The 14,949-nt window shown below is 44.3% G+C and overlaps 1 protein-coding gene across 1 annotated transcript; it reads left to right on the top strand.

Annotated features, from left to right (window-relative positions):
* The first annotated feature begins 10,312 nt into the window (after positions 1 to 10,312).
* LOC121585971 (proline-rich protein PRCC) lies at positions 10,313 to 14,949 on the top strand. The gene is made up of 7 exons (XM_041902345.2): positions 10,313 to 11,387; positions 11,511 to 11,558; positions 12,016 to 12,495; positions 12,949 to 13,047; positions 13,317 to 13,463; positions 13,723 to 13,788; positions 14,166 to 14,949. Exons 1-7 carry the CDS (start codon positions 11,067 to 11,069, stop codon positions 14,250 to 14,252), a joined length of 1,248 nt encoding a protein of 415 aa, XP_041758279.2. The 5' UTR covers positions 10,313 to 11,066; the 3' UTR covers positions 14,253 to 14,949.

The following is a 14,949-nucleotide window of genomic DNA, read 5'->3' as shown; positions in this document are numbered from 1 at the left end:
GGGTTTATCGGCGGTTGGCATCCAACGTTATGGTGCATTACCGCCACCTATCGTACTGGAGTGTGGGCCAGAGACAGGGATTACATTTACATTTACGTAATTTAGCAGACGCTCTTATCCAGAGTGATTTACAAATTGGTGCATTCACCAATTCGCCAGTGGGATAACCACTTAACAATAAATATATATATATATATATATATTTTTTTCTTTCTTTGGGGTGGGGTAAGGGGGGGTAGAATGATTACTTTATCCTATCCAAGGTATTCCTTAAAGAGGTGGGTTTTCAAGTGTCTCCGGAAGGTGGTGAGTGACTCTGCTGTCCTGGCGTCGTGAGGGAGCTTGTTCCACCATTTGGGTGCCAGAGCAGCGAACAGTTTTGATTGGGCTGAGCGGGAACTGTGCTTCCGCAGAGGTAGGGGGGCCAGCAGGCCAGAGGTGGATGAACGCAATGCCCTCGTTTGGGTGTAGGGACTGATCAGAGCCTGACGGTACGGAGGTGCCGTTCCCCTCACAGCTCCGTAGGCAAGCACCATGGTCTTGTAGCAGATGCGATCTTCAACTGGAAGCCAGTGGAGTGTGCGGAGGAGCGGGGTGACGTGAGAGAACTTGGGAAGGTTGAACACCAGACGGGCTGCGGCATTCTGGATGAGTTGTAGGGGTTTAATGGCACAGGCAGGGAGCCCAGCCAACAGCGAGTTGCAGTAATCCAGACGGGAGATGACAAGTGTGTAAGGCAGGGTCGTACTCTCCGAATGTTGTAGAGCATGAACCTACAGGATTGGGTCACCGCCTTGATGTTAGCGGAGAACGACAGGGAGTTGTCCAGGGTCACGCCAAGGCTCTTCGCACTCTGGGAGGAGGACACAATGGAGTTGTCAACCGTGATGGCGAGATCATGGAACGGGCAGTCCTTCCCCGGGAGGAAGAGCAGCTCCGTCTTGCCGAGGTTCAGCTTGAGGTGGTGATCCGTCATCCACACTGATATGTCTGCCAGACATGCAGAGATGCGATTCGCCACCTGGTTATCAGAAGGGGGAAAGGATAAGATTAGTTGTGTGTCGTCTGCGTAGCAATGATAGTAGAGGCCATGTGAGGATATGACAGAGCCAAGTGACTTGGTGTATAGCGAGAATAGGAGAGGGCCTAGAACTGAGCCCTGGGGGACACCAGTGGTGAGAGCACGTGGAGCGGAGACAGATTCTCGCCACGCCACTTGGTAGGAGCGACCGGTCAGGTAGGACGCAATCCAAGAGTGAGCCGCGCCGGAGATGCCCAACTCGGAGAGGGTGGAGAGGAGGATCTGATGGTTCACAGTATCAAAGGATAAACTAAATCCTACCTGCCAACTCAGTTTCTCTTAAAAAATACAACAAAATATGTGATACTATATCTAATGACGTTCTACTCAATATACTCTTTAAACTAATTTCCTGTATCCCCTTCTCCCTCATACTTAATCTCATCCTCTCTCTTTCCCTCTGATACTGCTCACACTGTAGCAATACATGCTCCACAGTCTCTATTTCCTGACAATAATCACATTTTCCTGATGGATGCTTTCCTATCACGCTTAGTGTCTTATTCAACTGGCTGTGTCCCTGTAGGTTGAAACCCAATAATTCATTACCAGCTGCTGTCTCCTAATCTGCAATGGCATATCCCCCATCTCCACCTGTAATGCAGCCACTGGGGACGTTCGAAACGCCACACTACATATTCTGAGTCCTTGACCCTGTATGACATCTAGCCTTTCCAGTGAGGTAGGGTCTAGGCCAAAACCGAGGTAGCAAAGATATCGTCATCGTCTTCTTCTTCTTCTTCTTCTTCGATGAGGTTTAACGGAGGTTGGCATCCAATATGTTGCATTACCGCCACCTACTAGACTGAAGTACAATTCCCTTATATTTTGTTTGAAAAATAAAGAAATACCCTACCATCTAACACTACACTCACAAATTCAAAAAATAAAATAAAAATAATAATAATAATTAGCACCGCACTACTCCACTAAATCTATTTTTCCTAGATCATGCCCTCAACCTGAAAGGATGGGACATTGCCACTTAACACACCCTGTAACTCTTCTGATGTCAAGTCTTGCACACCCAAATACCTCTCTGCAGCTGCCACCACAACCTCAATTTTCTTCGACTTACGTTCCATCCCTGCAGTACAATTAATAACCATTGCTATAAATGCTAAAAATCCAATCTTACTGAAACATATATCACTTCTTGGCCTATCCCTCTGTACTGGTACAGATCTACTACTCTCACTACTCCTCCCCCTTGACCCATCTTCCTATACTTTCTTCACTGCCTCAGCATATGACAACTTCTGCACTACTCTTACCCTTGAAACCTCAACCTGCCTCTCTCGCACGGGACATTTCTGATCCCCAGCCCCATGGGCACCCCTACAATTAGCACATACCACTACTTTCCCCAATGCTACACATTCCTTTGTCTCATGCCCTTCTGCACACTTCTCACACCTTGGAACCTCCCTCCTACACACTGCTGCCACATGCCCATAAGTTTGACACCTGTAACATCGTAATGTATTCGGCACATAAGCTCGTACAGGATAACTTATACAGTGGGGGAAAAAAGTATTTAGTCAGCCACCGATTGTGCAAGTTCTCCCACTTAAAAAGATGAGAGAGGCCTGTAATTTTCATCATAAGTACACGTCAACTATGACAGACAAAATGAGAGAGAGAAAAAAATCCAGAAAATCACATTGTAGGATTTTTAATGAATTTATTTGCAAATTATGGTGGAAAATAAGTATTTGGTCAATAACAAAAGTTTCTCAATACTTTGTTATATACCCTTTGTTGGCAATGACACAGGTCAAACGTTTTCTGTAAGTCTTCACAAGGTTTTCACACACTGTTGCTGGTATTTTGGCCCATTCCTCCATGCAGATCTCCTCTAGAGCAGTGATGTTTTGGGGCTGTCGCTGGGCAACACAGACTTTCAACTCCCCTCCAAAGATTTTCTATGGGGTTGAGATCTGGAGACTGGCTAGGCCACTCCAGGACCTTGAAATGCTTCTTACGAAGCCACTCCTTCGTTGCCCGGGCGGTGTGTTTGGGATCATTGTCATGCTGAAAGACCCAGCTACGTTTCATCTTCAATTCCCTTGCTGATGGAAGGAGGTTTTCACTCAAAATCTCACGATACATGGCCCCATTCATTCTTTCCTTTACACGGATCAGTCGTCCTGGTCCCTTTGCAGAAAAACAGCCCCAAAGCATGATGTTTCCAACCCCATGCTTCACAGTAGGTATGGTGTTCTTTGGATGCAACTCAGCATTATTTGTCCTCCAAACACGACGAGTTGAGTTTTTACCAAAAGGTTATATTTTGGTTTCATCTGACCATATGACATTCTCCCAATCCTCTTCTGGATCATCCAAATGCACTCTAGCAAACTTCAGACGGGCCTGGACATGTACTGGCTTAAGCAGGGGGACACGTCTGGCACTGCAGGATTTGAGTCCCTGGCGGCATAGTGTGTTACTGATGGTAGGCTTTGTTACTTTGGTCCCAGCTCTCTGCAGGTAATTCACTAGGTCCCCCCGTGTGGTTCTGGGATTTTTGCTCACCGTTCTTGTGATCATTTTGACCCCACGGGGTGAGATCTTGCGTGGAGCCCCAGATCGAGGGAGATTATCAGTGGTCTTGTATGTCTTCCATTTCCTAATAATTGCTCCCACAGTTGATTTCTTCAAACCAAGCTGCTTACCTATTGCAGATTCAGTCTTCCCAGCCTGGTGCAGGTCTACAATTTTGTTTCTGGTGTCCTTTGACAGCTCTTTGGTCTTGGCCATAGTGGAGTTTGGAGTGTGACTGTTTGAGGTTGTGGACAGGTGTCTTTTATACTGATAACAAGTTCAAACAGGTGCCATTAATACAGGTAACGAGTGGAGGACAGAGGAGCCTCTTAAAGAAGAAGTTACAGGTCTGTGAGAGCCAGAAATCTTGCTTGTTTGTAGGTGACCAAATACTTATTTTCCACCATAATTTGCAAATAAATTCATAAAAAATCCTGCAATGTGATTTTCTGGATTTTTTTTCTCTCAATTTGTCTGTCATAGTTGACGTGTACCTATGATGAAAATTACAGGCCTCTCTCATCTTTTTAAGTGGGAGAACTTGCACAATTGGTGGCTGACTAAATACTTTTTTCCCCCACTGTATATCCTAACTTCATTTTGTCAGGCAAAGACTCAACTTCAAAACTCAAAAGAACAGACAATGACTCTTCTGTTTCCCCACTCTCTCCACCCTGTTTGTGTCGCAACAAAGACAAGCATCATAAACTCCAGGAATCTTCCCCTTCAGTTGGTCAACTTTTACATTTACTGCTACCCCAGTAATCACTCCTTTCAATGGTGCCCTTTTCTTGAGAGCGAAACAATTCACATTTCTTGGCCCCATTTGTTTAACTCCGAGCGCCTTCTCCCTCTGACCAACAGAAACACAAACAATTATCACTAGACCACTTCTGATTACCCTCACCGATTCCACTATACCCAACTATTTTTTCAGCCACCCTGAAACCACAAATGAATCAGCCAAAAACGTCACTCCTACTGTCACAGACTCATCTTTATCCTGACCCTCGGTGCAAGCCTCGAGCTCCGAGTACTTCACCACACCTTCCACATACGATACTTCACACTCATTCACTTCCATTTCTCCTCCTGTCTTCAGCTCACTCTGCTTACATTTCCTACCACTCTTCTTTAACAAACCTTCTCCCTTTTTCCCGCCATTTTTAACCGACTCAAGCTCACAGTCTTCCTCCCTCTCTCTCTTAGACCTCCTCTGCCTCTCTTTTTCCCTCCATTCCTCCTCCGTATTCCAAGTATACGTCTCTTTATGATAATACTGCACTTCTCCTGACATACATCTTGTTCTTGCTTTCTCAAGGGACGCCATTTACGAGGCTCTCCAACCGAATCTTTGTCTCAAGTTACTTCCACAGTATTCCTGGTTCGCACCAGGGGACTCTGGCCTACCTAGCAAAGATATTGGAATTCTGCAAGATTACATACCCTCCATGGATTCTAAGGAACAGAGGAAATATTCTACTGATACAAAATTATTGATGTATTTGGGTAGCCTATCTAGGGAGAACCGATACCATTTTCTCCACTATTGTGCCGATCCAAAAAGGGGTACTGTACTGGCTCTATTTTCATTCATACTTTCCTTTTTTTAAACCTTTATTTAACTAGGCAAGTCAGTTAAGAACAAATTCTTATTTACAATGACAGCCTACACCGGCCAAACCCAGACAACTCTGGGCCAATTGCGCATCGCCCTATGGGACTCCCAATCATGGCCGGTTGTGATACAGCCTGGAATTGAACCAGGGAGTCTGTAGTGACACCTCAAGCACTGAGATGCAGTGCCTTAGACCACTGTGCCACTCCTTTGCAGCACAGTTCCATCAATCATATCATGAATGAATGCATAACCGGGCCCGGCCACAATTCAGCTTGGCGCAGCTCCGCTGGACTCCATAGTGTGAAAAGGGTTGGGTAGTACACAAGTATCTCAAACTGACAATTAACTCTGAAATGTCCAACTCTGAAATGTCCCAGGGTTGCTCCTGGTATTTTCAAATCAAAACACCGCGTGGGAATATTGAGAAGTTTAAAGTACCTGTCAAAATCTGTGTAAATATTATTGACATTACTGGATATATCAAGGAAATTTAATTTTAGCAGTAGGCCTACTTTCAGAGTTAATTAGTGAGCGCTGTCAAGGCGAATTGCTGTTTTTCCACGAAGGGTGGAAAAAATTAGATTAAAAAAAAAATAGGAACAGAAACGAATCTTGTAACAACAGAATTTCTCAAAATGCCCTTAGTGAAGATACACCACAAACACAGCCAACCACCTTTACATCAGAGCACTCATATGAGAGAGAGAGAGCGAGAGAGAGAGAGAGAGAGAGAGAGAGAGAGAGAGAGAGAGAGAGAGAGAGAGAGAGAGAGAGAGAGAGAGAGAGAGAGAGAGAGAGAGAGAGAGAGAGAGAGAGAGAGAGAGAGAGAGAGAGAGAGAGAGAGAGAGAGAGAGAGAGAGAGAGAGAGAGAGAGAGAGAGAGAGAGAGAGGACCAGGACCTTAATTGTAATCGTTGAAACCAGGGTAGGTTATCTTGCAGCTTAACAGTATCTTTGTAGCTAGGCCTCTTTTTAAGACATTATGCATCAAATAAAGATGGGCTCTCTTTACATTCATCCAGAACACAAAAGCATTGTGACCATCAATGGGCTGTAAAAGAGTCCGGTCTTCCTTTTAGATATTAGTAAAAATCCAAGACCAACCAAAGTATTGTCGTATCGAGTAAATGCTGGCAATTATTGCTGATAAACAAAGGAGTCCGCTCATACTGAACCTGGATCATAAGTTTTATTCATATCACAAGCTTTCAGCATGAGTTACAGACTTGCAGGGTCTGGAGAGCAGTGTCCTCGAATTCTAATGGCTGCTCTGCTTTCCTGTGCCCCCAGCATATACTTATAAACAATGTGAAAATATGGGTTGCTCCCTCTGCGGTCCAATCACCTGTCTCCCCTGGGGCGTCACCCTACAAACGGCTACTTTTGAACTAAGATAAACATCCTCTGGTTCCATTAAGAAAGTCATAATCTTTAATACACTACAGTATCTCCAACCAAACCTGTTGGGTGTTTTATTATGATCTGTGATGCAAGACTTACTATAGTGCCTTAGTCTCGCCTATACACTTTTGACACTTCATTGTATAGCATCTCAAGTACCTAATTTGACAGGTTCTGAGCAGCACAGACAAAGGTGTGAGCCTCCTGGTTGCAGAAAAACCTGTCAGCAGGTTTGGGTCCCTCCACACTCATGCCTGAGGATAGTGTTGTATCTGAGGAATTTATGACTTTGTTAATGTTTGCAAATGGTAGCTTAGAGAATGTTGATTTAGCCCAGGGAGATATCTGGAGAGCAGTTTTAGAGGGGCACCCTAAAGCAGAGGAAGTCTGTTAGGTGACCTCCTGGGATTGGTCTGTAGGGGAAACACCCATATCAGATTACATAGGATATATACTTGGTGAAGACAAAGGACGGACAGAACAACTTATTATTTTGGGTCGTTGGTCTCCAGATGTCTGCAGATATCTGTAAATTGAAGCTGTAACCCTTTGATATAAATAAACCTTTATGATCAAAGTACAGCGTCAGCAGATTTCCTTGGTCTCACAGCATAATTAGCAATGTTTTCTCGACACAACAATAGCTTTTTTGGTATATCAAATAAGGCACCTGCAGCTACAATTTGACTCTCATCTGCCTAAAAGAAATGAGTCCCATTGTTTAAGAAGCACCTCACCTCTCCACCTGTCAAATTCATCCTATTGTTATTTCTTGCTGTATACCTGAGGACATAGAGGGGTTCTGCTGACATCTGAGGAGGCCGGTGGAATCCAACGACTAGCATTGAGTTCATGCTGCCAATGTCGGAATTCCTCATATGACTAATTTGTGAAGATCCTGTAAGATTGTATTGCTGCTCAAAATAAAGTACAGGAAATGAGAACCGTTTTGTGTTGGCAGTATTGAAATCAATTTTAGGATGTTGGGTAATCATGGCTCAGTATTTCAAACCAAAAACGGTCTGCTGAGTAAAGACAGTAAACGTTTTTAAAACACACTATTTGGATCAACATGATGGCAACTCTACATTTGTTAAAAAATTTAAAATAAAAAATAAAAAATAAAAAACTTTGACTTATTGGCTCGCTGAAAAGCTGCTGCTACCCCCTTCTAGCAGTCCCATGTGGCAGTCTGTGAGATAAACATGGTATAGCATTCACACTTCATTCAACAATATTTGTTTTAAACCCAGCAATTGCCATTTTATAAAAATGGGCCCAGACATAAGGAGATGAGCAAGCCAAAAGCAGAAGATGGATTATCAGTACTATGATATTCTATGCAGAATATCACTACTATGGTTAGTCCAATTATTCAGAATAGTGCAGAAAAGCAAGAATGATCAGGTGCTGATGAACAGGTGCTCAAAGGTCAGTTGACAGTTCATTGGATACAGTACGTACCTCCCACAATTCCAAATGATGGACAATTGTGAGACCTAATGATGCATGTGGCACAGTAGTACATGCCAGTGCCACAGTCTCTACACCGCCAGATCTCACAGCCACCCTCCTGTGACACTCCACAACTGTCACAGCATGCTGTGTCTGGTGGAGTTGAAGCTCAACAGCTGGGATGTGAAGCAGCAACTCCCACAATGTCCTCCAGGCATCTATATCAGTCTCTTGGTCTTTGTATATTTAGGGGCTTTGTTTCCCTGACAGGTTTGATGGATATCCATGTACTTGAAAGATCCCATGTACTAATGGGTCCTTTTTTCAAATCACCATAGCAATGGTAGATTTGGACCTGCTGGACCTGATAGATAATAGGTAGCTACTGTTCTCATTCAATGGGAAGATTTGATTTTGGGGTTAGTGTTTAGAATATTTGTTAGTTTTTGTTGTTATGTTTTTGACCCATCAGGTGCATATGTTCAGCAAATCTAGCTTAATGTCAGAGTCCAATCTAATTGTCTGTATCCTTTTACAACCTAAAATGACGTAAATGAACCCTTTTTGGGGGGTCTGATATGACTTCTATTAATATTTTATTTGATAGGATATTGAACCATAGGCGAATGGGGGGGCGGATGTAACATTTCCCATGTGTTCATAACGTCGAGGTGTGCAGAAAAGGCGGAAGTGTTGTTTGAGTCCGATGGTGTGGTCAGTAAAGTTGATGGAAGTTAGTGGAAGACTGTGACATTGGAAAATGGAGCAAAAGGGAGATGTATTTTTGGGAGACCCAATTGCTGTCGCGCAAATGGTGGAGGACGCATTGGGAAAGGTAGAGTCAACAAGAATGGTATGGTGTTGATTTATTGTGTATCAGAAGAACAAAAGGAACAGGTAAAAGATGTCATCTCTGAAGACTCCGTCAAATCAAATCAAATTTTATTTGTCACATGCGTGGTAAACAACAGGTGTAGACTATCAGTGAAATGTTTATTTACGGGCCCTTCCCAACAATGAAGAGAGAAAGAAAATAGAGAAATAACAGAAAAGTAAAACACTTAATAATAAATACACAATAGTAACGATAACTTGGCTATATACACGGGGTAATAATAATTGGTCATTTAGCAGACGCTCTTATCCAGAGCGACTTACAGGAGCAATTAGGGTTAAGTGCCTTGCTCAAGGGCACATCGACAGATTTTTCACCTAGTCGGCTCGGGGATTAGAACCAGCAACCTTTCGGTTACTGGCACAACGCTCTTAACCACTAAGATACCTGCCGCCCGAGTCGAAGCGCAGGAGTACGAAGTCATTGAGGTAGATATGTACATATAACTAGGAATAAGTGACAGACAATAAACCGCAGCAGCAGGTATGTGATGAGTTTTAAAAAGAGTGCAAAAAGGGTCAATGCAGATCAGTGGAGTCTGCTGAGGGGAGGACGGCTCATAATAATGGCTGGAATGGAGCAAATGGAATGGCATCAAACCATGTGTTTGATGTATTTGATACCGTACCACCTATTTCGCCCCAGCCATTACCACGAGCCCGTCCTCCCCAATTAAGGTGCCACCAACCTCCTGTGATGCAGATAGTTAAATAGTTAACAAAATAGCTACCCGGACTAACTATTTAGCAGTATTATGGCTTGGGGGTAGAAGCTGTCAGTTCCAGACTTGGTGCATCGGTACCGCTTGCCATGTGGTAGCAGAGAGAACAGTCTATGACTTGGGTTGCTGGAGTCTTTGACAATTTTTAGGGCCTTCCTCTGACACCGCCTGGTATAGCGGTCCTGGATGGCAGGGAGCTCGGCCCCAGTGATGTACTGTGCCGTACGCACTACCCTCTGTAGCGCCTTGCGGTCGGATGCCAAGCAGTTGCCATACCAAGCAGTAATGCAGCCAGTCAAGATGCTCTCAATGGTGCAGGTGTATAACTTTTGAAGGATCTGAGGGTGCATACCAAATCTTTTCAGCCTCCTGAGGTGGAAGAGGCATTGTCGTGCCCTCTTCACGACTGTGTTGGTGTGTGTGGACCATGATAGATCCTTAGTGATGTGGACACAGAGAAGCTTGACGCTCTAAACCCGTTCCACTACAGCCCTGTCGATGTGAATGGGGGCGTGCTCGGCCCTCCGTTTCCTGTAGTCCACAATCAGATCCTTTGTCTTGCTGACATTGAGGGAGAGGTTGTTGCCCTGGCACCATACTGCCAGGTCTCTGACCTCCTCTCTGGGGATAGTGGTGTGTATATATAGGGTTAGATGGCGGTGCAATTTCATTCCCCCCCTTTCCAATCTGTGAAAGGCAGCAATACGCAACAACGCGTCTAGTCTGCCGGAAAACCACAAGAAGAAGGTGGATTTGCGTCGAAGCTGCGCAATAAGTAGCAGCTTGAACACTTCTGTTTTGCACGCATCTATCATTGGTGGCATCCGAGACCCTAAAAGGACATGCTAGCAATTGCTAATGTTATTGGATAGAAATAGCTATTTTGCTGGAGGAAAGAAACCATGGGGTATTGACTAAATCGATTGCATAATATTCAATGTAACGGTAAACTAGAATTAGCTTAACATTTACATTAAAAGTCTGTTAAAACGACCTGCTGAGGCCTTGTTAGCTTCGAGTCTAGTCATTTCTCGGCCTGTTTGGAACATTACCCTGCAGCCAGTGACTTGACTTGAGCCTCGCTAGCTAGCTAGCCTTTGCCAAGCCAGTTGTTTTCCAATTCAATTTGAAAGCTAGCTATAAAGTTGGTAAACACTTTTAAATGGTTGTCCACAATTTAATTGTTGTTCTTCTCATGCAATACGCCTCATATACTTGTCCGGCCAAACAATTGTAGCTAGTTATCGTGAGCTTGGAAAGTGTAGGTCGGTGGGTGCAGCTTTAGCTAGTTAGCCATATCAGTATTTACCCGCTACTTATGCCAACAAGCTGCTGCAGAAATATCAACAATGTCTTTGGTAGCGTATGCTAGCAGTGATGACAGTGATTCAGACGAAACGTCTAGTTCCATCGTCTCGGGGAGCAACCCTGGGGGGCTTTTCGCACGCCTTCCTGCCCCAAAAAGATCTGCCTCAGAGGCACTAGGAAACGTGCGACCAAGCAAAGGGACAACACACGTATCATCCCGGAACACTGTGTCAATCGATGGCGACGACGACTCAGTTACCCGTTCTCAAACATCCAAGGGAGGGTTGCTTTTCGACATACCTAAGCCGAAGAAGCGAACAGAGCCTGTCAAAATCACTATACCTGAGATAAAGAGAGGGGATGTAAGTAACAGGGCCACAGGCTCATACCAAGGCTACATTTTAAATATTAATTTACAGACCTTTGCTTGTTTTGAAATGGATTAGAAGTGGAGATTTCAACATGATCCTATGTCTTGTCAACAGTCTGACTCTGATGAAGATGAACCAAGGAGAAAGAAATCCCTGCCCCAGGTAAAACTTGACTTGCATTTGCATTCTCAATGACAAATTCTCAGTATGTGGACATAGGCCTTTCCAACCATACATATCATGATCTAACCCCTGATCTAAGTCACCACTAGCCAGCCTCTGCCCACTACCCTGCCTTGAACCTTAGTCACTGTTCTAGCCAGCTACCACCCGGTACTCTACTCTACCCTGCACCGTAAATATGTACATAGTAATGAACACTGGTCACTTTAATTATGTTTCCATGCTGTTTCACTCACTTTATATGTATTTACTGTATTCTAATCATGGCTCATCCTATATAACGTATTTTTCTGGATTGTATTTTTATTGCGAGGTATTACTGTAGAGCTAGAAACATAAGCATTTCGCTGCACCTGCGATAACATCTGTAAATCTGTTTACGACAAACTTTGATTTGAAGACATGTTTTCTCATTCTCTTTCCACCTCTCTCTTAGGGCCCTGGCACTGGCCTTTCCTCCCTCCTGCCTCAGCCCAAACACATGGTTGTGAAGGAGATGCAGAGGGCTCTAGTGCCTCACACCCTCACCAAGCGCCCGGAGTCAAAGAAACCCACAAAGCCCTCCTTAGGGTCCTCCCAGGGCCACCCCAGCGCTAGCGCATCCCCCTCTGCCATCAAAGCAGCAGCCAAGTCAGCTGCCCTGCAGCTAGCGAGGCAGATAGCTGCTGAGGAAAGTGACGAGGAACTGGCCCCAGATAACTACTTCTCCCTGGGAGAGAGCTCCAAGCCTCTCCCCACTGTGATCCCCAGCCTGAACCCAGAGCCTGTCCCCACCTCAGGCCTGCTACCCGCTCCTCCAAGCATACAGCGTGGTACCTTCCAGTCAGATTCCCCTCTGGACTTTGGCGTGAACCAAGACGGAGCTTGGGGAGGTCAACAGCTAGGGGTGTACCAACAGCCCTTGGCAGAGCCTCAGGTACTGAGAAAATGTTGGGTTAATAGATATAGCTATCTTTCTCTCTAGATGGATGGATGGATGGATGGACAGATATAAACTTTATTGCTTTGCAATGCATTATATAAAACAATGTTACCAAAATGAACTACAATAATACTCAACTTCCACAATATACCAAATACAATAGACTTGCTGTGCATTACCTACTCAAATCTCCAACTACAACTTATTTTAGATGAGAGCAAATTATGTATATCAGTCTCTTACCATGCTGATAAACAGGTTCAAACATCAGATGTACTGTGCCCAGAATGGATCCTTATTGACCCCTGTGAGTTGCTATCACAGACAGCAGTTCGCTGTAAAATTGGTATTTTTTGTTTTCATCCATTGAGACCCATCAGGGTAGCGTAATGCTTTTGTCATGTTGCATTGATACAGGCTAACGAAAAACATTATCCTGTTGGATAGGGTTACTACAACGAGGCTTACTACCAGGATCCTGAGTCTGACCCAGCATTGCCTGAGCCAGAGCAACCTAGCTCCTCCGCCCTGTTTGATGATGAAGCGGTAAGAATGTTTATTGGCTTGGCATTGGTCTATTGGCTTGTTATTGATCAGGAATGTGATCCCCCCCCTGATTAATCAGGAAGTCCTGCTTTTCTGACATTATCCTGTATATCACTGAAATTGACCTACCCCAAAACCAATATCCTACTTTTCTTGATTTGTTTTATATTGTCCTGATCACATCCCTAATTGTCAGCATAGTTCATACACTGAATAAAGAGGTTGCTGCTTCAAGATGAAAAAGAGAGTATAATATTTTCTGGCTGCAGTTCATGAGGCTGCAGGGGAAGAGGAACAGGGGCAAGGAGGAGGTGAAGTTTCTGGAGATCAAGGGAGATGACCAGCTGAGCGGCAACCAGCAGTGGATGACCAAGAGCATGACTGAGGAGAAGCAGGAGCGCAAGTCCTTCAGCAAGGTGAGGGAGATTTGCATTGGAGCTGTCCCCATATTGCTTACACTTGTCCACTCCTTTCAGATCTGTGAACATCAAAAGGGTTGTTAGGGGCTAAGCGCTGAATTGGAACCTGGATCGTAGTAGTAATGATGGTGTAGGGGAATGTAAGGCGTTAGTGGAATGAGAGATGAGGACTTCTTCCATGTGGTCTAGGTGAGGATTTTGTCATCTGATCTCAACCTTTCTTGGGCTGACCCCCTGACATCTTCCCTCTCTGTAGAAAAAGGGAGACCAACCCACAGGGCAACAGCGACGCAAGCACCAAATCACATACCTCATCCACCAGGTGAGTACATATACATAGCTAGATTGTGTTACACCCCCCCAGTCTGCTAAATGACGTTAATGTAATGTAAATGTTACAGTACCGTCTTGGAACCTAACACCAAGGTCCCATTCAGTAGATGCAAATTGGAGAAAATAAAATGTGTTCCCACTGGACAAGTTGGACCTCTCTTCTGTTGAGTAAAAAATAAATAAAGTTTTCTCCAATTTGGCACCTACTGAACATGACTTGGCACACCTATCGCTGGCAATTTTTAAACACTCAACATGCATGGTTATTGGCCTCACATCAACAGATCTAAATTTGATCAGATATGGGATGTTACAAGCAACATTTGTCAATTTGAGTTAACTTGTTCTAATTCTGATCACCTATAGGCAAAGGAGCGAGAGCTGGAGCTGAAGAACAACTGGGCCGACAACAAGCTGACTCGCCGGCAAACACAGGCAAAATACGGCTTCTAAGGCTTGGTGGCATGCATAGCCCTCCCCCTGAAGATTAGAGTAGTACAGTCCACAAGATTGTCTCAACAACGTGGGGCATACTATACCCTTGCAGTTGGGGAGGGGTTACACACCTCATAGACCATCCTTGGAGATGCTAGCACTGACTTTCCTTTTTGTCCCCCCCGCCCTATTTGTTGTCCTCCCTGGATTTGTGATACTTAAAACATTGCTGATTTAAACCATCGTTTTGGTGGACTATTTTGTATTATGTTGGTTCTTGGCTGCATAGGAAATCAAACTAATGAGATTGCTGCTCACATGGTTGACAGACACATAATATGGTTTCCTGGGAAATACTGTTTTAATGCAATTTCATGTGGCGGGTATATTTCTCCAGATTACACATTGGAACCACCAATGATCAATAGTCTGAGAATAAGAGGAACGTTTCCCTTGTGGTGTCCATATATTTCCAATGGTGGGACAGTGACCTGTTCTTGAATCCTGGCAATCCAAACCCAAGCTTTCCCTGGGGTTTTAGATGTTAGAAAACACATTTGCTGCCCTTGGTGGAATTGCCCTGTGGTGGCGACGCTTCAACCCGACCAGTTTGGAATATCTCTCTTTATTGGATTTTGGGGGAGAGTTAGTATCTTTTTAAAGGAGCCAGAAACTCCTACTATCATCTGTGAATAAACATGATCATATACAGTGA

Source organism: Coregonus clupeaformis, chromosome 17 (assembly GCF_020615455.1).
Source record: "Coregonus clupeaformis isolate EN_2021a chromosome 17, ASM2061545v1, whole genome shotgun sequence".
NCBI classification, from domain to species: domain Eukaryota; kingdom Metazoa; phylum Chordata; class Actinopteri; order Salmoniformes; family Salmonidae; genus Coregonus; species Coregonus clupeaformis.
The sequence above is the reverse complement of the archived record's forward strand: the minus strand, read 5'-3'. Positions and strand labels throughout refer to the sequence as shown.

Bases quoted from the DNA above. Each gene is read 5' to 3' on its own strand.
- LOC121585971 (XM_041902345.2), top strand. From the start codon at position 11,067: ATGTCTTTGGTAGCGTATGCTAGCAGTGATGACAGTGATTCAGACGAA. The intron at 13,464-13,722 runs GTGAGGGAGATT...CCCTCTCTGTAG, and splicing joins AGCGCAAGTCCTTCAGCAAG to AAAAAGGGAGACCAACCCAC. The intron at 13,789-14,165 runs GTGAGTACATAT...GATCACCTATAG, and splicing joins TCACATACCTCATCCACCAG to GCAAAGGAGCGAGAGCTGGA.